The sequence below is a fragment of the Labrus bergylta genome, chromosome 22, assembly GCF_963930695.1.
Source record: "Labrus bergylta chromosome 22, fLabBer1.1, whole genome shotgun sequence".
Taxonomy (NCBI): domain Eukaryota; kingdom Metazoa; phylum Chordata; class Actinopteri; order Labriformes; family Labridae; genus Labrus; species Labrus bergylta.
Window position 1 is genome coordinate 7921513 of NC_089216.1, and position 26355 is coordinate 7947867.

At 42.5% G+C, this 26355-nt stretch overlaps 1 protein-coding gene across 1 annotated transcript; it reads left to right on the forward strand.

The window, feature by feature from the left end:
- Positions 1 to 1783: 1783 nt before the first annotated feature.
- On the forward strand, positions 1784 to 25312 carry ppp1r14bb (protein phosphatase 1, regulatory (inhibitor) subunit 14Bb). Its single transcript, XM_020643636.3, has 4 exons — positions 1784 to 2461; positions 21804 to 21887; positions 21984 to 22016; positions 22122 to 25312. Exons 1-4 carry the CDS (start codon positions 2261 to 2263, stop codon positions 22188 to 22190), a joined length of 387 nt encoding a protein of 128 aa, XP_020499292.1. The 5' UTR covers positions 1784 to 2260; the 3' UTR covers positions 22191 to 25312.
- The last annotated feature ends 1043 nt before the right edge of the window (positions 25313 to 26355 follow it).

The window sequence follows — 26355 nt, forward strand, 5'->3', positions numbered from 1 at the left end:
TTCTCATTTCTTAGTTTTTTTCTTTTGAATGTTTGCGTGCCTTAAGTAAAAGGGGGAGATCAGTGTTGAGCAATAGCTGATCTGTGTCACATAAGTCTCCCACGGTGCTTAAGCCGGGGATATTCACTATCTAAAAACATCCGTTTCTGCGTATTTACAAGCTTGAGGTTCTTAGTGAGATTACTTGAGCTCATGACGCCGACATTTTTCTCACTCACCATTCTGTTGACCAGCTTTCTACCTCCTCAATCTGCCCCAAGGCCAACACTGTTTTAATATCACACAGGAGCTCTGACTCTGCTCCCCAAAGGTCTGACATGAAACAGAAAGACCCAAATGTTAGCGACAGGCCGTGTGAGTCCGCTTAGCTGGCGTACTGAAGCGTGATGCACACAGCTAGTCTGCATATGCATTTTATTATTTCACCTGATGACACATTGGGTTTAAGCCCAGTGTTTTATGCAGCATGTGGCCGCTGACATATGTGTGTTGTGAGTTGCAGATTATTTTATTTGCAAGGACACATGAATGTTTAGGTTACTGTGTGTGTGTGTGTGTGTGTGTGTGTGTGTGTGTGTGTGTGTGTTGGTCTGTCTGTGCTTACTCGACTGTAAGTTTCAGACATGCCCTCTGAATAATTCAGGTTTTTATGTTGCTATGGTTGTCTTTGAAATGGCTGCTTGGGCCGGCACACACACTGATATGAGCATGCTGACAGATGTGAACACCTCCTTAGACTCACCAAAAGGAGGGAGAGAGAAAGATTTTATGAATCCCCCCCTCCCTCCCTCCTTCCCGCCACACCCCCCCCACACACACACACACACACCTCTTTACCTCCCCCATCACTTCACACTCCTATTATTATTAAAACTCTTATTAACCAGCCTGGCCGGGATGTGGGGTTCCCTGCTGTTACAACACAATGAGGAGACTGTGAAAAAATGTGGCAGGTTTCCTGCTAATGGAACACCTCCAAGGGTCTTATCTCTGTTGTAATCCCTGAAATCTAACATTATAGTTATATTCCAAACCCGAACTCAAACTAGAATACCCAGCTGTTCAAGCTGCTTAAATCCAATCTATAAGAAACTGCTTAATCTTACAAGAGAACACGGCTAAATGGCAAACATGGCAAAAATACAAAATTCTTTATTTGGGGGCTTTTGTGAAATATATATTTTCTCAAACTGTTAACTCTAGGTGTGAAATGTTGCCTGTATGCATTTCTCACATTACAGGGAAACATTTTAAATAGCATACTTCCAAAAGCCAACAGTTTGAAGTGGTTAGAGCCCTGGGCAAACTGGCAATTTGTGTAAATACTGAATATGGACAAAGTGCAGAACAATGCCATAAGCCAAGTCCTTCTATATCCTTCGCCTCTAGCAAGTTAATGGTAAACAGTAATGCCATTGAAAGTCAAAAAAAAAAAAGTGTCAAAGGTAAGGCTATTGAATGTGTCTGAATACCTCACAGTGGACAATAGTTAAGTCTTTCTTTTTTTAAGTGGTTTAAAACGCAAACACACAATCAAATGTGTCTTTGGAGTAGGTATTGATGGAGGTTGCAGAATAAAGAATGAAGAATAGTGGGCTCTGGGAGGTGGTGGGGGGGGTCATGGCTATGAGGAGAAGCCAAGAAAATTGGAGTGAACTTGTTTAGAACAGTTGAAAAGGGAAAATTCAACATTTTTTCTTTTCTTTTTTTTTTTTTTCCAGTCAGTCTACGTCGGAGGCGCGCACGCAGCTCTCGTGGCGACAGGCAGAAAGAGAGAGAGAGAGAGAGAGAGAGAGAGGGAGAGAGAGGGAGACGTGTGATTTCTCTTTGTACTGTATGAAGAGTTGAGGCCGGCTCTGCTACTACTACTACTGCTGCTGCTGCTGCTCTCTCTCTCTTTTTTTTTATAGGCAGAGTTTGCATGCTGTAAATAGCCCAATAAGCCGGTTACACTTAACGTTACAATCGTGCTGTCGGTCCCCGTTGGTTTCGAGGAAGCGACCATCACCTGCCAATGTCCATTTGAGTGAATTTGGACAACAAAAGCATCAGGTCAAACGTTTTGTTTCTTCAGGGGGCTTTCAAGTCACATTCATCAGTCGGGATTTTTCAGTGCGGAGAAAAAAAAGCGACAAGCCTCTTCTTTTTTTTTTTTTTTTTTTTTTTTTTTCCGTCGCCCCTTTTCACACTTTCAACACCTACGGGGGTCGAATCTTTTTTTTTTTCTCTCTCTCTCTCTCTTCCCCCCCCTCCCCCGACCATGGCTGCTGTAACAAGCCCGGAGACGAGCCCTCAACCCCGGGTGTATTTCCAAACGCCGGCCGGCACCACGGAGGAACCGGAGACCCCCGTGAGGAAGCAGGGACGCGTAACCGTCAAATACGACCGCAAGGAGCTGAGGAAGAGACTGAACCTGGAGGAGTGGATTATCGACCAGCTCACGGACCTCTACGACTGTGAGGTAAAGACCCAAACAATAACCGGCCGCGAAACCGATCGAACGAATCGATGAGGCGGCTCGCCTAAGTAATTGGGCTCCCCGGCGCAGCCCCGTGAGTCAGTGCGTCAGGTCGGTCTGTCTCCTCCAGAGGCAAACTGTTGAGAAAGCAACATTAAAAAAGGCCTTTTTTTTGCTGCTGCTTTTGGCCTAGCCTCGAGTGTACTATAGTCTATAGTCTGTGGGCCATATGCTCAAGAAGATGAGGTAATGTAGAGGAGGGGGGGGGGGGGGGGGACTGGCAGAGTCTGAGTGGACGGTACCAGAACAAAGAAGTCGTGTTAAAAACAGTCACTTCAGGGTGTTTTGTGGTTTAACTCACTCACTCACTCACAGGTTGGCTAAATGTAGCCGAAGAAGCTTTATAGCCCCATCATGAAACAGTCAGCGTGTGCTCCTCTGCTCTGATTGGCTGAAGCTGCTTTAAAGCACACCTGTGAATTAATTGAGTCCAATATTATTGGCCGGCTGGAATGAACAACTTCTGTCATATTTTATGGGGCGATGTGCGTTGTTTAGCACCTGTTGAGGGTTTTTAAATGCATACTTAATAATGTCAAATCATATAGTTGGAATTCTGGACACATTGGCAATTTTGTGTAAAAACGTGTTTATCTGTGTTTGGTTTACCCTGACTAGAATCCTTGTTGCCCCCCCCCATCACCCCCCACACCCCTCCCTTCAGTCTTTCCTCTTCTAATTGCAAAATTTTAAGTATAGCCAAATGTTGGGGGGGGGGGGGGGGGGTGGTGCTGTTGGCAAACACCAGACTCATGAGGTGATACTGATTAGTCTAGGTGGGGGGTCCTAGGCACATCTTCTTGTCATGGGGGCCCCTCGTAATGAGCTCCTTTGGCTGTCGTAATGACTGTGCATAATTATCAGTTGCAGAGAAGAGCTAGCTTTACAGTCTCTGTGCACTGTCACAAATCAAAGCGTTGGTCATGGTTAACACATGGGGTCGCAGCGTTTTCCTGGTGGCAGCTGCGGCGTAGCTCCTGGCGTCAGTAGTTGGTAAGCTCATGTCGACTTAACTGAGCTGGCCGTGGCCCACATTCTATTCCTAGCGTGAGGAATACAACGACTTAACAGGTTTGAGATAAAATCCTGGTTGGGTTAACTGTGAGAGGAAAGTCCGGAGTGCAAGAGGCTGGAAGCAATGTAACACTTTCTCACACATAGAGGTCGGGCCAGTCTGCAGGGGATACAAAAAGTTTGACTTTGTTGGTGCGGAGTAAAACAGAAGAATCTGGGTTTGGCTTCTTGCCTTTTATTTCCTGTGACGTGCCTTGCAATTCCCCAATCAAAATGTTCTGCTTCAAACTCGGATGTTTCTCAACAGACTCTTCAGAAGGTCTGGGGTTTTTCTTAACATGTGCACCTAGAAGTCCAAAATCCATTCTGACAAACTGTTTCTAATCGCAACTGGATATTATTTCAAGCATCATTTAAAAAAAAAAAAAAAAAAAACGAGTGATGAAACAAGAAGCCTCTTTCATCATCTTTTGAAGACCAGATCATTCTCTGTCTGGAATCTTTGTTTGTATCAGTCTTTCATTTCGACTTTTGTGACGATAGAAATGCATAATGATGAAGTAGCGGGGATGCTACAGGGACTCACATGCCAGCAGAAGTGATTGAATGGCCTAGAGGGGATTTTGAAATCAATGTGCTTTGATTGTCTGCCAATAATTGATTGAAATGCAATGCATTAAAGCCATGCCGAGTCCAAAAAAAAAAAAAAGAAAGTACAATAAGAATAGTTCAGGAGGAAATCTTTTCTAGTTTGACCTTTTTCATAATTCACCAAATCAGCAAAGGTCAGTGTTGGTTAAAGAATAAATCTGTTGTTGTGAATAATCTTATTGTGCAGGACCCCGTGATTTATAGCAGGCCGTTCTCATTTTCTTTAATAAATATTTCCCAGAGTGGATTCAGCCAGTCATTGACCCATCCTGCATCCATCTTTCATTCCCTAATCCACTCAGTCTGTCAGTCACGCATGCTTTAATGCACTGATGCTTGATTGCTGGTCTGTTTTCCAACTGAGCAAACAGGGCCACATGTAGTCTGAAAAGCTGCAGAAAAGGTTAAGCAAGGTCAACGAGACCTGTTTCTTTACTACAATATTATAAGTCAGATAGTTAAATCAGTTTAGTATAGTATTTCAGTTATTTATGCCATTTTCTTTTGGACAAAAATCTGTCATTCATCTGTAGTGATGATGTCTGTCTTTTTTGCTGCCATCCACAGTGGTTCCCCCTTTTTCATTGCTCCAATCCCGTCTCTCCCTAGACAACAAAGAGATTAATTTACAGTCGGTTCACTGAGACACATTGGACTCATTTAGACGGGGAAATGTGGAGCACGTGCTGCTAAACAGTGTAACTGGAGAGGCAGCTTCAGCCGGTCAGAGAGCAGAGTGGGGGTACTGGGAGAACCCTGTTCCCTAACAAAAGACAACGGCCTTGGATTTTTACACCTTTATCTCTTCCTTTATCCCTCCTTCGCTGCATCCTGTGCTTCTTCTTGTCTTGTGAATCATTTAACGCCCTGATTTTCACAAGTCGCCCATCAGTATTTGCTGTCCTCTTGATTCTTTTCTTTCTTGGACGCATTTATTGACTATTAATAAAACCTCATGGAGCTTGTTCAACAGGGAATTCATAATGAGCTGTTTCCCCATTCATATAATCCCTTTAAACATGCTACAAGCAGTCAGCCAGTCCTTTTTTTTTCGCCAGGCAGCTTGTCAGATATTCATCCAGCCACTTAGTCAGCCTACCAGTCAGAGTTGCTGTGGGTAATCGTAAGGAGCCGAGCCTTAGTATGATTCCATGGCAACAAGGCTTTTTAAATGTTTATGTTGGTTAACCACGCAATGGAAAAAAAAAAAAAAAAGATGGCATCCATTTAGTAAAAGAAAGCTACGTGAAATTCTATCACTTCCCAAAAGCCTCCGTTTGCATTGTCTTTCTATGAAAGATTATAATTAGACCATTTCAGTGAATATAATAGCAGGTGGCTGGAGTTGATGTTAATGTGGCATTTGCTTTGTTGAAGAAACAATCCCTGGTTTTGTTAAGGTGCCAAATATAGCAGTAATTCACAGCTAGGGTATGACTGCAGCTGTTCAGGGGAATGTTGGTATTTGAAGGGAAATATAAGGAATAGATACAGTCATTTCATATATCAGCTGACTCAACATGTAGCTGTAACACCTCCTGCACTGTGTCTCGCAGTGGAGGATACAAGAAAGCCTGTAAGCAAGTGAGCTAGAAGTGGACTATTTTTTGGAACACATTTGGATTATGATGATTGATGTCATTTAAAGAGTTTAATCAGAAATGTCTGAGTATTTGGAAAAGCCTCAAATACCCCCAATTCCCATCCTTCAGAAAGATTCCTGTCAGGAAGTGTTTGTTTTCAAAATCACACTGTACCTTTTCTTACTGACACACTTTAGCATCTCTTTGGAAAATAAATCCGTCGGGGGGGGGGGGGGGGGGGGTTACACTCACCAAGTCTGCAACTCCACTTCTTGTACAAATGATCAAATTTTGCCATAACCTTGAAATTACCATCGCCATGGTAACCGTGCTGTTAAATGTTAATTCGTCAGACTTGCAGTAGTTTCTCTCAGCGCTCTGGAGATTACGAGTAGCTACAGAGTTAACAGTGAAGCGAGTGGGCGGACCAATCACTGAACTCCAGGGTCCTACGTGGCCACATGCACACGCACACACACACACACACACACACACACACACACACACGGAACATAGATGGGGAATAGGTGTAGAACAGAGGCAGGATCGGTGAGCAAGAATGCAATAAACAGAAGGAAAGGGGGAAAAAAGCTAGAGGGGATGAGCAGAAGGAAAAAAGTAGTAGGAGTAGGCAGGGATGTCAGAGTGGGAGAGAGTGTTTTTGTAACATGTGTCCTCTGCTATTATGCTACTTGCGTTACACACTTAAGGGTAGATAGCAAGTTATATAATGGTAGTGACTGAAGTCCTCTTTTTAAACTGCTGTTAGACTCAGCGAGGCCCTGAAAACAATCCAGAGACTTCTGACGGCTCATTTTAAAGATACAAATGACTTTTCCCCCTCAGGTTTAAATGCATCATTCCTTACTAGTGTTTCAGTTTCACTCTGCTTCGTTGTCTTCTCAACAGGAAGACGATCACAGAAGTGATATTTCATACCAAGTAAACATGCATCCCGGTGTTTGTATGACTGTGAGTGTCAGTCACTCAGAGGAAAATGTGCAGGACGGGGGTGGGGTGGGGTGGGGGGGGGGGCCTGGTTGTTGGAACAGCTGTAATTTCATAGCTTTGCTGCTCATGGATTAAGTTGGCCTCTTTTACTGGCTTCACATTTTAAGAGGACACACACACACACACACACACACACACACACACACACACACACACACACACACACACATGCACAAAAATACACACATGCATTTGCTTGAACCTTCAACTTAAAGGTCTGAATACCAATCAGCATGACCCTGTTTCACTGGGTGTGTGTAAGAGGGTGACTACAAAGAGTGGTTGTTACTCAGCTGGAGTGAAAGACTCCAGTGTGTCTTTGTAAACACCCCACACGTTAGCACACACACACACACACACATCCTGTTAATAGGTTTCATGTGGCTCTCCATGTTGAACACAGTGTGTGTGTGTGTGTGTGTGCGCACGCGTTTCTGTAGCCTGACCTACTGACTGACCCTTTTTTTTTTTTTTTTGTGAGAATAAATCAACCAAGTTAGAGATAAAGGCAAAGAACGATTTGAGTGAGGGAGACTGAGCATGTGTTTGGTAAGTGTCTGACTAAGAACGGCAGGAAGTGAAGAACACCGAGCACGAGTATGCGCCATTGGATTTAAAAAAAAAAAAAAAAAAAAAAACGAGGATGAGAGACAGAATTAGGGATGTGAGTCATTCAGGGGAATGTTCACGCATGTTTATACAGGAAATGTGTAAGAAACCTAAACAGTAGACAGAGAAACATGTAAACCAGCAGGTCTGAGAGCAGTTATAAAGCACCCAAGCACATGTTGTAACTATCTTTGATTGACGCAGTTATTACTTAAAGGTAGAGTCAGTAGAAATGTTGGTTTCAGCTTGTAAACACAACATTCAAACTGGGCCCCGTCTCCTGGGCTAATGGCCACCAGAAGCCCACGTCCACCTAAGGGTTAGCGTGCACGTTTTACGATTTATCTTATCTGAGAATATTACGTTTTCTGTTATGGGAAAAGTTGATCATTTATGCAAGTTGGCACAAGCTCACCGCTGGTGTTTGCCACATGACTGTCCAACAGAAATCAGGCCAACTCCGCATCCCCTCTGAGAAAGCCAACCCAAGGTTTGGAACAAGCTTTATCCGCACGGCGTTTCGCCTCATTATCTTTGTACCTTCTCTTTTATGCGCTTCATCTGCGTCCGCAATATTCGCCGTTTAAACTGCAGTCAATCACCAAATTGATCCACTCCCAAACTCACCTGTACGCTGGCATTGGATTGAGGAAACGCATCCTGAGTCAACCAAAGCATCAAAAATCCAGGCAGAGGACAGAGGTCACCACCAAAGTGATGATTGTATAAGTCCATATTTACATTTTTAGGAAAAACCTACTGACTCCGTCTTTAAAGCTTCTGTGATGAACTTTTAGTGTATGTTGATCTTTGCATGTGTCTCTATGGATGCATAGTTTTTAGAAGCCTTTGGGATGTTTTTGCTTTTCGTCTTGGTTTCTCTGTTCCCTGTCACAGTCATTAACATCTGCTCGGTCGTATATGTCAGACGGTGACCGGCTGCCTCGCACCTTTCCACCCCGTCAAACCTTGAAGTATAATGTTTCGGCACTAGCTAAGCCTGATGAGCCCGTCATTATATCATCTGACTGCAACACGGTTAGGCTGTCAGTCAGGTTTAAAGGGTTTAAACAAACACCATTTGACCTCAATAATCTCAAGTCAACAGGTGCACATGTGGAGTTCGATGAGGAAATTAGGCTGCTTCCAGCGAACATTATAGCAGACAGTGAATGGTGGCGCGTCATTAGACAGCTTACAAAGTTGTGTAATCCAATCTTAACTGCGTGCTAAACAGTTGTGTATGTTGTGTTGATAGGCAATATCTCAGGCATCCTTAAACATGATGTCTGTGATGTGTAGTACCCTGTTCTTGTTTCAGACAAGCACTCCTCCAGGCCCCTCAGCTATTCACTGTGCTTGTTTAATAATAATTGCGTTTTAAAAACCGTACATATGACTTGAACAACTGTTTTTTTGAAAGCTGTACAGCACCCTTGACGTGAGGCTAATAGTGTTGTAGCTTGGAACGCAGTGTTATTTCTACATGTGACTCGGGGGGTGTTTTAAACGAGCATTGCTATGAGTCTTTGGCGACGTGTTTTTTTTATTTGCCTCCATGCTGAAAACATATTGAAACAATGACATAGCTTCTGTCCAAACGTTGCTATTTAGCATTGGCAGCAGCTTGCATGCATAGTAGTCCTTTTCATCATGAAGTCCATTTGCAACTAATGCCAACTGCCTGATGGTTGAGTGAGGTAACACAGAGCCACTCAGGAGGGTATTTTAGTCCCAGGAGGTGCATTAGAGCAGACGCCAGTGGAGCTGATGGTTAACTGCAGGGAAGCATATGTCTGTATATGGCTCTACTTACTGTCTCTGGTTGTGGTGTGCATGCATATCGTGTTATTGTAGGTTGATAACAGACTGTACAGAGTGTAGGCGTAATGTGGACCATTTGATTGCAGTATATTTAAAGATGTTGACAGATGATGATTAAGTTGGGGTTTTTTAATATGAAATAGTTGGTATCTTTCAGCAGGAGGTAATAGACGCGCAGCCCGATGGATTTACAGGAACAGACTGTTCGGAGCTGTGGCACCGCGTTAGCATTGGCTGTGACCTGTCGTCAGTCTGAAGCAGGCAGACGGCCACAGATAGAGAGGTCAGGCTGCCGTTGCCATGTTGGCTTCTCGTATCCTCCATGATGTCACCGCCGTCACACCTAACTTAATCTTTTGTCAGAGCGTAGAGGAAGTCCTGTGCCAAGATTCTTGTGCTGTTAATGGTTTGGGGGAAGAAATAAATGGAGGAAATGTGTTTGGACAGATGGACAGGCAGCTTGTCGGCAGACAGACAAATACGCTGACAAACAGTCGTCTCTGATGTTAATTAGAAAATCTTCCAAGTCTAGTTAAATTGTTAATCAATACAGAAATGCACCATGGGTCGTATGTGTGATCCTTACCTCCAAGTTTGCAATTTAACAGAGCAGGAAGGAACAATTGACCGTATTTGGGCAAAGCACCGAGGTACAGGATTGATTAAGTTGGTGAGTCATCATGAACTAGTGGTCCATCTCTTACTCACACACACACTCTGTCACAATGTTGGAACATGTTTGAGTAATCGATGAACACATTTCCAAACTTGTTCAGTAGTTCCCCTGTTGTTTTTGTTCTATTTCTTAAATCGGATCAGTATTAACAACATAAAAAAAGTTAGCAGATGTCTGTAGAAACTTCCCTTCCCGCCACTGTGCAGGCCTTCAGGGGATTGTTTTTAATGTTCAGAAAGATTTTGAGTGGATTATGACTTTAATCTACTTACAGTAGCCATGAAACCCTTCAGAGCGGTTTTATCCTGCTTCTAAACAAACCTCTGAGGAGAATCAAAGACTTGCCTGGCAGCTCAAGAAGTAACTGAGTGTTCATGTTGGGGTGAATGACCACCTCACCTGCATCCACTGTAAAGCATTTTCAAACTCACATTCACCTCCAAGTGTTTATTTCATGGTAGAAAAACAACAAAACTGACTTATTTAAAACTCACCAAATTCTGAACTCAGTGAGGATTAAAGAAAACACAAACCAGTAAAAAAAAAAAGGGAGTCACTGTGTGGATAATGAAAGGACCACAGCATAAATAAAGTTCCTTACTTAAACTTATACATGTTACTGATATATATAGGAACTGAGGATATGGAAAATGAGCTCTTAAATCACCTTTTAATTTATCAAAAAATTCTACATGTTTCAAAGGGATGCTGTCATTTCTTTAAAGGAGGGTTGTTTGGGGGTATTTATAAAGAGTGAGTGGATTAACAGCAATAGATTAAGATTACCAAGGCCCATGTTTGGAGTATAGAACCCATCAGTGTCAGTGAAAGCTACTTTAAAAAAAAAAAAAATATTGTCAATGCTTCAACATACTGCCAGCCAGCCCTTTCCTTTGGTCCCATGTTGTGCTACACATCACCAGTGATTCCTATATAGCCGAGTGACTCTCAACACTGCACCTTACAAGTGCTGCGTCCCCGGCAAAGCTTCACACTCACAGATGTTTGAGTCAGAAAGTGCCAGACCAAACAAAAGAAACAACCTTCACCTATTTTTCTACTGATTGTAAAGATACTTAAACATGAGAGAACATTACAGCCACCTGCTGAAAAGCACTACTGTACATCTAGCTGTTAAGAAAGACTGCTGGCGCCGCTGGTTGAGCTCAGTTTGCAGACCAGGGGCTCCAGATGCTGTGGTCCTTTCTTGCACTGGTTGCAGGTTTGACTTCCATTCCGGATATTTTGTTGCAAGTCATCCCCCACATGGCAACACATGTATTCAAACACAACAAACAACACACTTGGTCTGTTTTTCATTCCTATGTGATAATCTGCTGCTATCTCCCACATTGTGTTTTTGACGCTGAACCTGACTGTCCGATTATAAGCGATCCTTTTTCTAAGGTCATCCAATATTCAGCCATTGTTGAGAAGTCACAATTTGTGTGCATGATTGAGCTGCATGAAAGACTTATCATTTTCTCGAATCCCCTTTGAAACCCACACTCATTACATCTCGAGAACAGCTCAATGAGTGAAACGGCTCTACAAATAAGCGTGGAGTTGTCTTTTGCATGGTGGGCCAACATGAATGGAAAAGTTGTTGAGTTGGAACCTGAATGACCTTGAATTGATCGCCAAACTCTACTCATGTATAAAACTTCCAGGAAAAGTAGTAATTCAGTGAACGGCATGACAACAGAACAAATGAATGGTTGGGGCCTTTGGTTGCTGTTGGAGTTACTCGCCAAGAGTGACATAATGCTAATCTGCTGTAATCCTTGGTTGTATGCATTCTTACTTTAATCTCGTCTCTCAGACCATTTAGCGGATATGACTCTTCTGGCTTGTAATGCAGGCGTGTGCATGTTTTTTGTGTGTAGCCTACGTGATCTTTCTTACTTTGTTTTTCTGCTTGTATTTCTCCGAGGTTTTGTGCCTTTTACTTTTGATCGTTTGTTCTCATGGTAATTAGTCATTGATGGAATAGAAGGAAAAATCAATTTGTTAGAACGCCTCAGGCTACACTTCCCAATGTTACCAAGATGCATACACACACGTGCACCCACATCAATATCACCCTGTGTGTGTGTGTGTGTGTGTGAGTCTGATCCTCGGATCAGTCTTCACTCCCGGCTGTTGTAACGACAGACTCAAGAAGAAGACATGGAGAATGGAGGTGGAGGGTGAGAGTGGGCTCTTGAGATTCTGTCTGGTTTCTATATTTCGCATGGAGGCATGGAGGATTTTGTAATTAGAGTGGGCTGAGAAGAGAGATGGATATTCATTGTTTGTGAGAGAGAGAGAGAGAGAGAGAGAGGTGGGTAGAGTATTTCTATGCAAATCATTACTGCTGCATGAGAAATTAAAGTAAAGGTTAAAAGTTAGCAGTCAAATGTTTTTAGTACTTTAGTGGCTCTCCATCTGACAGTTTTAGTTATCTGACAACATACAACAGTTAGTCAAGACCAAGTCATTTGATTGGACAAGAGGCATCCACTGAGTACTGGTATAATGTATAACAGCACAGAGACTTGTACTGTTCCATTACTGTCACATAATATCAACACAACGGTCACATTGGCCACCTCGGCAACTGTCAGCCATTTTTTATTTATTTTACTAGTTGCATGTTAGTACAAATATAAAGATTCATAAACATGATACAAAGAACCTGTTCTAGGGTTGTGTAGACGTATAAGTAGCACCTGTAAAAGAAAGTGTCTGTGTTCCAGCCAAGTTGCAGAACTAGTTGAGTTAGTGGAGCTAATGTTTATTACTTACTTCTACAATATGCTGCTTTTAGAACTGTTGTTCTAAGAGCAGCATCCCACTCAAGACTGTGCTGTTGTACTGAATATAAGCACGGCTGTGATTATCTTTGACCCTGTGACAAAATCACAACAGTTTTGATATCCTTCTTGTGTGCTCTTGTTTTATTCTGTATTATGATAACTGTGTTAGTTTAACCCAGCTTACAGCAATTCATCAAATATCTTTGTTTTTACAACAGTGTATGACTTTTCCAAAAAATAAAAAAAATCTTTAGTGACACAGGATACGCCTAGCGGTTCTATCGTGCGTCCCACGTATGAAGACTGTAGTCCAGATTTGAAGCAGCAGTGAGTTCAAATCCGACGTCAGCCTTTGCTGCATGTCATCGTCTACTATGTCCTCCCAACATTTCCTGTCTCTCTTCAGCTGTCCAAGCCAATAAAGGCAAAATGCCCAAATATAACTAACATTTCTTAAGGTTTCATTCCAACTGTGGTGCTATCCTTTTTTTTTTTTTTTTTTTCTGTGATGCTTCTGCTCTCCGCTTTCCTGAGGTCACTTGTCGAACCAACCATTTCTGTCTTGGCTCAAGAGCTTGTGTAGGTGACTCTCCTTCCTTTGCCTGCCCACTCCAAGCTCTGCCTGAAGTTAGTCAGTCTATCCTTCACTTTCAATCAATTCCAACCTAACACGTGCCACTTCTGCTTTGGTCGCACGTGCGATAAGCACAACTTATCGTGTGCCGACGTGAGATTATAAATGGGAGCATCGAGACGTGTCGCTTGTCTTTAGACTTCTTTAGTTAGAGGAAGAAAAGAAAACGAAAAAAAAAAGTAGGATGACATTGCACAGCAGCTGGGGCAAGCTGTTGCCCTCATGTAGAAGTTAGTGATCCAGCGGCTGAGCTCCGGCCCCCGCAGCTCCGTGTGTTTGCCAGTACAAGTCTTCCCCAGCAGAGTGTTCTCCCTCGAGATAGGCTGCAGCACAGACAAGTCCAGTCAACACACACCGAAAACCACTGAACCGTTCAGTCAGACCAAACAAGGCGATGTGAGAATCACTCAACCGTGCTGAGGGCTGCTATGACTATGGGCAGCTTTTTTTGGGGGGGGGGGGTCAAGGTTGGGTGACATTCATTTTAACTTTCCAAATAGATTTTTGAGCAACATGTTTTTTTTGGTGAGTGCAAACCTGACCAATCCATATCTGCCAGCAGCTCTCGCTCCGCCAAGTCATTCCAAGATATAACTTTATAAAAAGGATACCACCTCTACTTATGCTATATCTATGTTATTGTCCCCCTAATTACAGTGTAAGAGCTACCTAAAATAATGCTGCTGCACCATAATCATATAGGGATAAATGTGTCCTGGCCCGATACAAAGTTTTGTTCCGTGCATTTGGAGCCTGTTCGCGTTGGCTTTCTCCTGCAATAACTCTGGAACTACCCACACAGCTCTGGGACACAATAGCATGCCCACATCACAGGCAGCACACTCTGGAGGCTCTGCTTCCTTTTGCTTTACACGACAGAGACGTTTGCTTTTCTATCTGGAGTGAGATAGCAGGAAGGCTGACAGGGCTGCACAAGCAGAACATATGGAGGCTCTGGTAGGAAGTGCTCAAGGAAGGGGGGGAGGGGGAGGGGGGGTATGTTGTTTTAAGACTTGTTTTTAATAGGACAGAAACATAAAGGAACAGAGTGTACGTACTATACTTCCACAGAGGTGCATGCAGAGATGCTACAATAAGTTGTGTTTTGTTTCTTTAAAAAAAAAAAAAAAAAAAGCAAATTTTCCTTCATGAGTTGGACAAAAGGAATAAGAGTTTAAGAGTTAAGAGTTAAGAGTTAACAACAATGAAGCCAGACGATGTATTCTGGAAGGAAGCAGCTTATAAAGACATGAGTTCACTTTTGCTGTTTGGCCTGCAGCTTTTTCTGTCTGTTTTTCATATCACCCAAAACAGGACATCATTTTTCTTCCCGGGAGGAAGTACATCGTCCAACTGATAGGACGAGCAATAGAGATGGGGATCAACCACACGGACGCACACGCACACGCACACGCACATGGACACACACACACACACACACACACAAAGAAGGTGCATCATAAAAAAACACATACAAGATGCTTCATGCACATAACAGACTGGATTTAGTACATTTATTGATTGTGGATAGTTGTGGTTGATGGTTTTGTGTGTGTGAGGCCACATATTCATTACAACAGCCAATCACTAAAAATAACACACACACACACACACACACACTCACACACACGACAGTAATTGTGCACGCACGCACACAATTACTGTCGTTGTCAACTTTACTTAATAAAGTGTTTCTGTTAACTCTAACACACATATTTTCTCACACACTCCGCCAGCTACTTCCCACAGATATCACTCAGCCTCCCCTCCCCCTCCCCCCCCTGCTGCATCCCAAGGTCACGTGGACAGACAGGAAGTAGCTGTGTGCTCTGGTGTTTTAACCCTTTCGGTGCACAACAGAATAATGACCAATTTTTAGATAAAAGCCTATCTCCTGGGGTCGCACTGTTTGTGACCCACACTGGTTACGGGAGGAAGAAAAAAAAAGAGGTGCAAGAGAGTAGAGCCAACTATTTCTGTTATTGTAGGAGCTGCCGATTCCTGATAAGCAATCATGTGAGACAGCTGGGGGTTAAGAGGAGATGGAAAACAGCAGGCGACGAGTGACACAATGCACCCCTAATCCTCATGCTCTTGACGACCTCTCCATGACTCCCCTGTTCCTTGTACTCTGTCACAAGTGGTATCATGCCCCCAGCAAGCTGGCCCTCACACCATGAAGTGCTCTATTACAGACACGCCAAGAGTGATTTATGGGAGCAGATAGAGGGAACGCCAAACGGCGAGGAAGGGTATCAAAGATTAAAAGGCGCAGGGGGAGAGCATGACAGGAAGCAAGTTCAGGCTCAGCATTATTCAACTATATTTCAAGTCCTGTGTCACACTCCCTTTGTGTGTGTGTGTGTGTGTATCAGATGACTTTAAACCAAATGAGCTAATCAGTCACAAGGGTCTCCTGGGCAGATTTTCAAATTTGTAATGTTATTTTGTTATTAAATGGTCTAGTAACAATGTGTTTTATCAGTGAAACTAAATCTTCCTGTTGTTCATGTGGTTTCGCTTCACGTTGCATATTCTTCCTTCTTGCTTAATCTATTCATGTTCATTTAATAATCAGGCCTGTACATGCAAACAGTAAATACGTTTGAACTGGAAGACCACTTTATCGGCTAATCTGTGAGTCATTGGGACCTTGCAGTTACCCCTGAACTCGCTTCCTCAGTCAAACAAGGTAAGGGGAATCTCTGCAGAGGCATGTTTCAGAATTACAGGATGAATCAAGATTTGATATGGTACGTGATATGTCTGCTAAAACGGATATATTGCACAACAGTCATATAGGATACATCATGACGTCTGTTCACTGAAGAGTATAAAAAGCTCTTTTAAAAAAGACAAAGTGCTGCGTAAATGTATTTATTGGCTATAATCACGTGCCAGATTCACCTCGATTAGGTTTAACCTTTGAACTGTTTCCGCCACTGTCAGACTTTACCTCGCTGTCTTCTCTGGTACATCCCACTGAACACTTCTTCTATGGCCAATTTCGGTCTTTACATGATATGATACGCAATTAAAAAAACAAGTGAGATTCTGTGATAACTGATAAGCAAAACAATCATATGATGATACATTGCGAAATCTCATTACCTGGAAAATGCCCCTTTTAAAGGTTAACGTTACCTGTCTTCTTCTCCTTTTAACACGCTGCCAACATCTTCTTTGGCCCGGGTTAACTTCTGTTCATGTTGCTGTCGCGAGTCAAATTGGCAAATAAATCTGTTTAGAGTGCTGCTGTTTTATTTAATACGAATATTTTTGATATTTTGGCACCAGTGGTTTGATAATCGTATGTTAATAAATTGCCTAATCGATATGTGGGTTAAACAAAACCAAACTTCTACTGAGAAATATGAGACGTATCACAGGAGTTTCTTCTTCCTGTTTTTACCGAGATGGTATCACACCTGTTTAACTTCCTAATATTTCATCAGAATGTTCTTTTCCTTTAACCAAACCTTATTTTTTTTTATATCTTCAGCCACGCTCCGATACTCACTTCTTCTTTTACTTGTCTCCCCCTGCCCTCCAGCACACCTCAGTGGATGAGTAAGTGTTCCCTCTGTCTCTGATACACTCATAATCCTTTTACACAATAGCAACTAGTAATAATAGCTGAGCGTTAAGTGTTGCCGCCTCTTAGCTGGGACAACCAAAACACACACACTCACCTTCAAACCATCCCAGCCATGCCTGTACAGAGTGTTTATGAGAGTCTGGAACTTGTCATAATCAGCGTTTGCACATATTTTGGTACCTGTGTCATTCGGCCAAGTCAACCAGCCTAAGGTCGGGGTTTTTAATGGAGCCCACACATAAACACACACACTCACTCAGCCCACTCTGTGAACCACACAAACGCGTATAAAAGACGGCAAAAAAAAAAAAAACACTTTCCTGCTGGGACTGACCTCAATACAGAGGGAAGTGAAAAGGAAAGGCAGTGAAGCAGTGGGAAATTTCTTCCACGTAACATGCAGATCACATGTCTCTCCACAACTATTCAGAGAAAAGAGAGACGTAACGAGCGCAGAGGATAAAAGAAATAGCCGATGACGTGTGACAGTGTGGACTTTTATTCAGTCAAAACAAGAGCACAGACTCGGAAGTTTGCAGTGAATGGAGGTATTGTCGTGGTCACGAGGCCCCACTTTTCCTTCTTCTTCCTCTTCCTGCTTCCTCCGTCATGCCTGCTAGAGCCATCTCTTTTCCTTTGTGTCCAGCTTCCTTCGTCCTCTCTGCACACCGCCAAAGCCAAAACGTTGTTTTTGTCTTTGTAGCAAAACAGGCGATCGGCCATCCTGAAGTGTGACTATTTTTATCCTGGTTTGTTTTTGAAGCAGGTAGAAAGCAAAAGTGTTTTTTTTTTTTTTGTTGTTGTTGTTTTTTTTTATCACCCGTCATCCAGTTTTTTGTAAACCTCGCTGTTATTCTTTACATAAGTTTACACACATACCTCCACACACACACACCGATTATATCACAGGAGTCAGATCTGTTATGCGCTATCACAAGTGGACGTGCTGTGTAATCCATGTAGGTGGCCTCTTGTGACCTACTTTCACATGAAGCACCCCACAGTGTGAAAGCATTGGCTCACCTACACCACCGTTATTACATTACCTTCAGACCTGTGCCATCATTTCATTAACCGCGCATCTTTTTTTTAATGTTTCTTATCATCGTTTGTCCGGGACTTTCTCAGGAATTGTGTACACACATCCCTTGTTGCTCTTATTTTTGCCTGCGTCTTTCTCGGTGTGTATCCTGTAACCGTGTTACGTGCGTAGTCTTAAGTAGCCACAAGTGAATCACCGTCACAGCTCTGAAAGGTCAAATCCGATTTGAGGTCAGTTAGAGTGGCGTGAAATCAAGTCGGTGTAAAATGGAAAAAAATGTTTGTTTCACTCTTTCCATGGAATAACCCTGACTTCATCACTCCCCTCTTCTGGGGTGTTTACAGTAGCCACGTTAGCCTTTTTGTTGCAATAGAAAGGCTCTGACCTACTTGTGTATGTGTGTGTGTGTGTGTGTGTGTGTGTGTGTGTTTGTTTGGCTTATATTATGTGGCTTATATTATTCCAGTGCGGGAGATGTATCTGGCATTTGATCTGTCCAAGCCTGCAGTTGCTACACAGCCTGCTGTGAGAGTAATAGTACTGCAACCTCTACACACACGTATTCGCACAACTTTGCTCTCATACTGTCACATTTAATTCAGCTCTGTTCTGCAGGCAGCCTCCAGACAGACAGACAGACACACACACACACACACACACACACACACACAGTGTGTCTGTCTGTCTGTCTGTCCCTGCCTCATTCGAGTGGCTGCATGTGATTCATATTTGCAAAGTAGTCAGGAAGAGAGTAATTACATGTAAAGACCATTCAGAGTAGAATAGGTTCACATCCCTGTTTAAAGGAGGAGTTTGATTTGTTAGAGGATGCTGCTGGCTCAGTTCAATTAGCCTGCACTGTAAACCAGAGGCATCAGTATGCAGCTACCGTTCACTAACTGCTGCATTTTAAACTACATATGGAAACATTGAGTGTCAAACTTTTTTTTTTTTCTCCCACATCCATTACTACTGATCTGATCCTCTGCAGTGAAGCCAAGCAGCTAAACGTTGGTAACATTTCAGAGATTCATCACAACGCCACATCAAGGAATATCTTCAATTTTTTTCCTTCTCAATTCCTGCAGATGCGCCATATTCATCAATCGAACATGTTCCATTATAGAATTCACATTGACTCGTTCAGTGAATCAAACACCCAGACTGCAAATGTTTCTTTTGGTCGTACTCAAAAAGTTCTCCGTCCAGGATTGCCCCCCCCCCCCCCCTGTGTACCTGCAGACCCCTAGCTATTGTTCCACGGTGCCCTGCTTTGTTTAGAAACCTGCAGCTTGTGCCAATATCTTGTGTATCCACCTTTCAGTCCAGAACACATCTGCAGCCAGCAGTATAAACCCCCTCCAGACTCAGACTAGTTCAGTAAGTCAGACTGCTGGATTGTTTTTGGAAATCCTCCCTCGTGATTCCCTGCCTTTCTTTGTGTCTCTTCTCTGAAGCCTGTCTTCCGGCCTTTTTCAACATCGCTCCCTCCCTCCCTCCCTCCCCTCTCTCTCTCTTTTTCTCTCCTCTCTCTCCCCCTCTCAGGCTGCTCCCCTCAGCTGCTCCCTTTTTTCCGATGTGCTCTTTAACCTCTTACCTTCCTTCCTGCGGGCGTTCCCTCCCCCCCTGGTAGATTTTAACAGTTTGCCAAATGGTTTTCAAGTAAGCTGTACTCTATAGAGTCCAATGGGTAAGAAATACACTTTGAGGTTAATTGAACAGTTATCAGTGTCTTACATTAACCATGTGAGTATGCCGCAGACTTAGTAGAGCTGCTGAAAGATAACAAACTGAATATTCCTTTTAAGGTGAAAAAAATAATAAAAAAATAAGACAACCTCTTTGATTCACTTAAATCACTCAGTTGAAGACATACTGAAGAATTAAGTTTGTCTATCTTGTCATTATCTTCCTCTTTTTTTTGTTCTTCTTTTTTCCCCAGTAGCACATGGAGCCCACATGTTGTGCAGATCAGTCTTTGTGTCAGACTTTACTGCCAGCACAATATGTCTGCAGTACGAGCGCGCGTGTGTGTGTGTGTGATGTTTAATCGTCTGCACATCTCTCCGTCCGTCTTTTAGAGATTTTATTTTGAAAGTCGGTAAGAATAAAAGCCTGTGTGTGTGGGTGTATGAATAAGTGTGAGTTTTGAGTATCTTTTGTGCCTTGTCTGCTCATTTTCTAGGATTTTGCGTGTGTGTGTCAGTGTTTTTGCACACTTGCTGCCTGCGTCGCAGCTTACAGCACGTCTGTGTGCCGACTTTTATGTGTGTCGGTGCGCGCGTGTGTGTGTGTGTGTGTGCGCTTTTTTTTTTTTTTTTTTTGTTACTCTAGCTGCTGACAGTAAGTCTGTCTGTCACCTCCAGTCTCTATCTCACACACACAGGCTGTCCTGCTCAGAATTAAATCCTACACACCAACACACCCATGCGCACACACTCTTCATCCAGCTCAGACTTATTAATGCCCAAATTTTAATTCTTTAATCCACGTGAGGTGTGAGGTGTGTGTAACAGACGGGAGGTTTGTGATGTTGACGACGTTTCCATTGAAAGAGAGGCTGGCGTTTGGTTAATGTGACACATGAATGTGCACACTGAGCATGCTGTGTCTGTCTGTCGGTGCAATTGTGTGTTGTTGAGTGTGTGTGTGTGTGTGTGTGTGTGTGTGTCAGTTTGTGTAGGGCAGTTGGGCAGGTGCAGAGACAGCTGGTGTGGGCAACTCTAACCGAGGGGGAGGACGAGAGCGAGGGAGAGATTCCTAGAGAATGACATGAATATAGGGTAGCAATTGAGCTGCAAAAGAGGGGAAACGAGTGTGTGTGATGTTGCCAGTGGTGAACCGCTTTGATAAAAACACACTGAGCTAGTGTGCTTGAGTGAGACAGATGGAGAAAGACAAAGAACTATCACGCCACTTTACACAGCAATAGATGAGTTAGTAAAAACAGAACTGATTAAGGGCTATCAGTGAACTAAGTTTTTCCTTTTAAATATATAAAAAGCAATTGGCCTATATGTCTGTGCAGGAACTCAGCAAGTGTGTTATTGAACTTTGTATTTTCAGTATCTGTGCAGATGTGCATTTTCTGTAATCGTAGCTATTTAAGCTTTGATTTGAATAACAAGCCGACTTTGAGTCACAAATGACGATGACTGAAATATATTTCATCCTTTTGGGATTTACTACCCCCCTCTGAAGTCTGCAAATTGAATGCTCGCTCTCCATAATACCCGTGCTACACACATGATGCCGACCGATGTTTGAGCAATTACACCGACACCTTGAGAAACGAAAAGATTCCCACCACTCTCATGTCTGTGCGTTCATTTTGAAGCCTACTGTACTTTTTTTTAAGAAGAAATCATTGTGAACCATAAAGTCAAACTTTACGTTAATCACCACTGCTGGGTATGAGAAGTATACTGGGTGTTCACTTTGAAAAGCCAGAATCAAACTGTGTCACATTTGAAGTGGACATCTTAACGTATGAAATCGATGAACATTTTATGAACTACCTGTTTCTTTGTCTCTCCTGTCTTTGCCCTGCCTCATGTGACGCGATGGAAAGACACTGCCCTCTAGTGCTCAAACGGGGTCATTTATCAGTCACTGCATCACGTCATGCAGAAGGCCTGAAATGCCTCTGCTGGTCTTTTTCTTTTCTTTTTTTCAGACAACCACATGACATAAACACCCTCAGGGACTAAGAATAGAAAGGACGATGGAGGCTTCTTTCCATATGGCGTTAAGAAAGATTCTCTAAAACAATTTTTCGCCTTTAAAGAATACGTTGGATATGTTGCTTAATGTGCCCTCCTTTCTTTTTCTTTCATGTTTTACAGGAGGAGGCCATCCCTGAGCTGGAGATAGATGTGGACGAGCTGCTTGATATGCCCAGTGATGTTGAGCGGGCAGCCAGGGTCAAGGTAGGATCCAAATATCAATCCAGTAGACGCATTTAAAGAAACAGTGTTACCAAAGACTCCATATGGATTTACTGTCTGTCTTTACATGTTTTACAGGACCTACTGGTTGACTGTTTTAAACCTACTGAGGTAAGAGTTTTTTCGTTACCTTTAACCCTCATGTCTATGTTCTGAGGGGGAGGTTTTTGTTTCTGAATCGCCATGATGTGTTTTGTCCCTCCTCTCTCCCTGTAGGACTTCGTGTCAGAGCTGCTCGACAAGATCCGAGGGATGCAGAAGCTCTCCACGCCTCAGAAGAAATGATGGCCTCCCTCCTCTTCCTTCTCCTCCTCCTCCTCCTCCTTCTCCTCCTTCCCAAGATCCTCCCCTCCACCTCAGCCCTGGCCTCTCGTCTTCCTGCCGCACTTTCTTTTTTTTTTTTTAAGGGGGTTTTCTGACATTCAAGATCTTCTTGCGAAACGTCTTGTTACACTCGTTGTTGTCAGACCCTTTTCTTAGTTTCTCTTCTTTCAATATTCTTCTCTTGTTGCCTGGATCCAGCCCTTTTTAAATTGCTGTAATCTTTAGTTTGAGTTAAAGCGAAGTAAAGAATGCATAATAACCAGGCGAGAACAACCACAAGCAAATTATTGGTCTCGATTCAGGCGCTCTCCTTCCCTCCCTTGTTTCCCTCCTGCCTCCTTCACCCCTTTGTTTTTTGCCTTACTCCTCTTCCTTGTCCAGCTCGTTTTCTTCCTCCCACCCCGCTGCGTACCACCCTCCGTCTGTCTGAGGAGGAAGAGAAAAGGAGACGAGATGAGCCCTGTAATTACTGAGCGGGAAGAGGAACAAGAGAGGAAATCCTGAAACCTCTTAGAAAGGAACGAAGGAGACACAACCAATCGGATTGAAGGAGGGCCTAATCACTGCTAGTATCTCAATATCTCAACCAATGAGGCTCCTCGTTTTTGTTATTTTGTGAGTTGTACATGATCCAGCTACCAACATGGATTCTTTTGATATTTTCTCATCAGTTTGAGGGCACAGGGACATTAACTTGACTAGTTCGACTTTTTGGGGGTCCGTACAGTCTTTTCAGATCACTCCCCCCCCCGCCCCCGTAATCAGAGGCATTTTCCTACAGTGGTGCATTTTCAGACTGTCTTTTCCTTGTGTGTGCATTTTTCTTTTCTTTTTTTGAAAATCTGCACTATGTCATTTTGGGAAGAAAACCTGAACCTCTGACCACAGGAATAATGTACGGTATTATCTCAAGGCTAACGAGAGGAAAAGTTGATCCCTTGATATAGTGGTTGAACCTTAAAAAAAAAGTCACTGGTTGGCTGTGGTTGTCAAACAGTCCTGCTAATTATAGAACATAAAAGACCTTCCTTTGAGGCTAGAGTAGAAGTAGTTTCTCTTAGGTTGGGTGTACTGGAATAGAAGTAATAGTCTTTCGAGGGGGGGGGGGGGGGACTATTTTTCTTTCTTCAAACGTGTGGTGCAGTCATAAGAGAGGCTATAAAAGCCACTGCTGTCCAGTCTGCACATATTACAAATATGTACGTCTGTGTGTTGCTAAATGCTACGTACGTGTGTTGCTACATAATGTACAGCAACATTTATAATAGGGGTGTTTTTCTGGCCTGTATATTCTGCTGTTCTGTACGAAGAATTAGGTTTTTAGTATAGGACTGGTTCCTTTTCTATTTGTTTTTTTGTTTTTTGTGCTGTTTTTTTTTTTTTTTTGTCAAACACACACTGACAGTCCGACAGGGGGACCCTAACAAAGCTGCCTTGTTTTTTTTTCTTTGTATTATCCCCCCTTCTCTCTGTCTTTTTCTCACTTTCTCCCGAAACTTTTTGACATGATTTAATCCAACACACCAGCTCAGAGCAGTCACACATACATGGATACTCTGAAAATGTCATTGGGGCTCCATGTTGGTGTGGGGGGACTGCGGCTGTCCTCTGCCTGTCAGCACATTTGACACATTATAATGAGATAGAGAGAGGGAGGAAGGGAAGCCGCTCTTTTTTTTTTTTTTTTTTTTTTTTTACACTGAAGCTGTCTAGATGCATTCACCCTTCTTTTTCCCCTCTTGTGTCTCATTCACACAAACACAGGACACCCTGTGCGGATCAACCGGAATCACATAAGCACATAAAGCTGCCTCTTACACAGATGTGCGCGCGCACACACACACACACACACACACACACACACACACACACAAGGCAATGAGAAAGAGAGAGAGAAAGATAGAGAGACACAGGTCCATAGCTGTCACAACATTTGTGTGTTTCCCTGCCGCAGCTGCCAATCATCACCAAGAATAAGCCATCTGTTTCTTACCCTGAGCCAATCAGATCAGAGACAGAGCCCAGCAGCCAATGGGAGAAGCAGCAACATTTGCTGTGACTCTTTTGGCCAAGAGCTAACACCTGCGGTGAAAGCAGACCTCCACCATTCATCTCTTTCTTTCAAAATCAACACACACACACACGCACACACGTACACATTCATCGGCCCTTTTTCACCTTGCTGCTCTATCACTCCCCCCGACATCCCCCTCTCTCCTCCCCTTCCTCCTCATCCCATCCATTTTCATCCTTATGTCAGCCTCCCTTTCTCCTTTCTACGTTTTCTTTTCCTTTTTAAAAAAAAAAAAAACAGATGTTGCCTTAGGTATTATTTATGTTACACAAACCAAATAAACGTGAGACATTCATTTTTAAAAAGGTAACACAGACTGCTAAAACACGTGTTACCGAGCAGAACTGCGGCATCTTCTGTCGCTCCTCTTTTTCCTTTTTGAAAAACAAAACAAAACAATGAGATTCTCTTGTTTGTTTTTGTTTTTTTTTAGAAGTGAGTGTTTAATACGTAGGCCTTGATAAAAGTGATTCTGTTTAGATAAAACAATGTTCTTTACATTTACCATTTGAATACTGGTCTGTTTTTATTGTGATCATGACACTTCTCGATGCCAGGCCTGGGAATCATGTAGTTTAACAAAAATCCATTCAGATACATTTTGGTGCGATTGCTTTTGCCTTCTTGATGTGGTTTCCAAATCTAGCTGGGTCTGCAGTTTTTGGAGACCGTCTGATTGTTGGGGTTGTTGGCAAGCTCAATCAATTGCTGCATTTGAGTGGATTTTCATTTCTAAATCCAGGTTTGGATGATACCTACTTAGACTGTTATTGAGAAGTCTGTTTTTTTACTGTTGGAGAAATTGCAAAAATGAAGTATATATACCGAATATCAACATTGAGGCTAAATACAAGAACTAAACCGTACGGATTGGAGGAATGTAGTTGATTTTTTTGGACAAGGATTAGATCAAACCAACAAACAAATGTAGCAATATCAACAACAGGTCTTGTTTTTGCCCAATTTTGTTACACTTTTATGCAACTTTAATAAAAACATACAAAATGGACATTCTGTGTTTAATTTATTTTTTATTGGGGGGGGGGGCTCTTCAGTCAAATCAATATGTGTTTCTACAAAACTTTATAGTCTTCAGTCTAGTTCAGAACATTATCTTTACCTTTCATAGTCATACATGTGCAAGTTTTTCAGGGTTTGCAGGAGCCCTTTAAAAAAAAAAAAAAATTCTAAGCATTTGAACCCAATTTGACTTTTCTTAGTAGGGGAAGAAGAGAAGAACAGTCGATAAAGGATACTTATGTTGTTCCAAAAGTGTCCTTTAATGTCAATGACAGGAGCTAGCTGTATCTATCTATATCACAACATGGTATGCAGACTTCATTAATATTAATTCCACCAGAAATCTTCCTGCATTGACATGCCAAAATGTCTGCCATGAAAAGAGCCTATTGTCCAACTGATATATTATGAAATCCACCATCATTTTTTGCAAGGTTCTCTTAACATCTTGCATTGCTTTGGTGCCATCTTGTGGTTAATTACTGTAGCACAACTACAGGTATACCATGATGTGTGAAGCATGACATCTCTTACACAGCCTAGTTGAATCCTCATGTTCATGTTTTGATTGGTAAACTATCGACCCTAACAGGGACACAGAGAATCAAAGTATGAAACTCTCAAAGATATCCTATACTTAGATATTTTAATCTAAATGATTTGGCAACAGGTAAAACATTACCGAAAGTGATGTTTATGGTTATCAATGTAGAAAAACATAAACTAAACAAAATAATATTGTATTGCTTTGTATTATATTGCACAGTACAGTCTTTTACATTGAATGATATTATAGTACAGATGAGTACATTACAGTGCATGATAGTATAGCACAGTTCAGTACAGTGCAGTACATAACAGTGCATGGTATAGGACAGTAGCTTACAGTACATTACAGGGCATGATACTATAGAATAAAATAAAATTACTTTATTGATCCCAAACTGGGAAATTGTGGTGTTACAGCAGCAGGTTGTCCAAACACACAACATGAGTAAAAAAAACACAATATTAGCAAATCTAAACACAATA

What these genes read in the sequence shown, in the direction of transcription:
- ppp1r14bb (XM_020643636.3), top strand. Translation starts at nt 2,261, where the DNA reads ATGGCTGCTGTAACAAGCCCGGAGACGAGCCCTCAACCCCGGGTGTAT. An exon ending in CGGACCTCTACGACTGTGAG is followed by an intron (nt 2,462 to 21,803) that starts GTAAAGACCCAA and finishes CATGTTTTACAG; the next exon opens with GAGGAGGCCATCCCTGAGCT. An exon ending in ACTGTTTTAAACCTACTGAG is followed by an intron (nt 22,017 to 22,121) that starts GTAAGAGTTTTT and finishes CTCTCCCTGTAG; the next exon opens with GACTTCGTGTCAGAGCTGCT.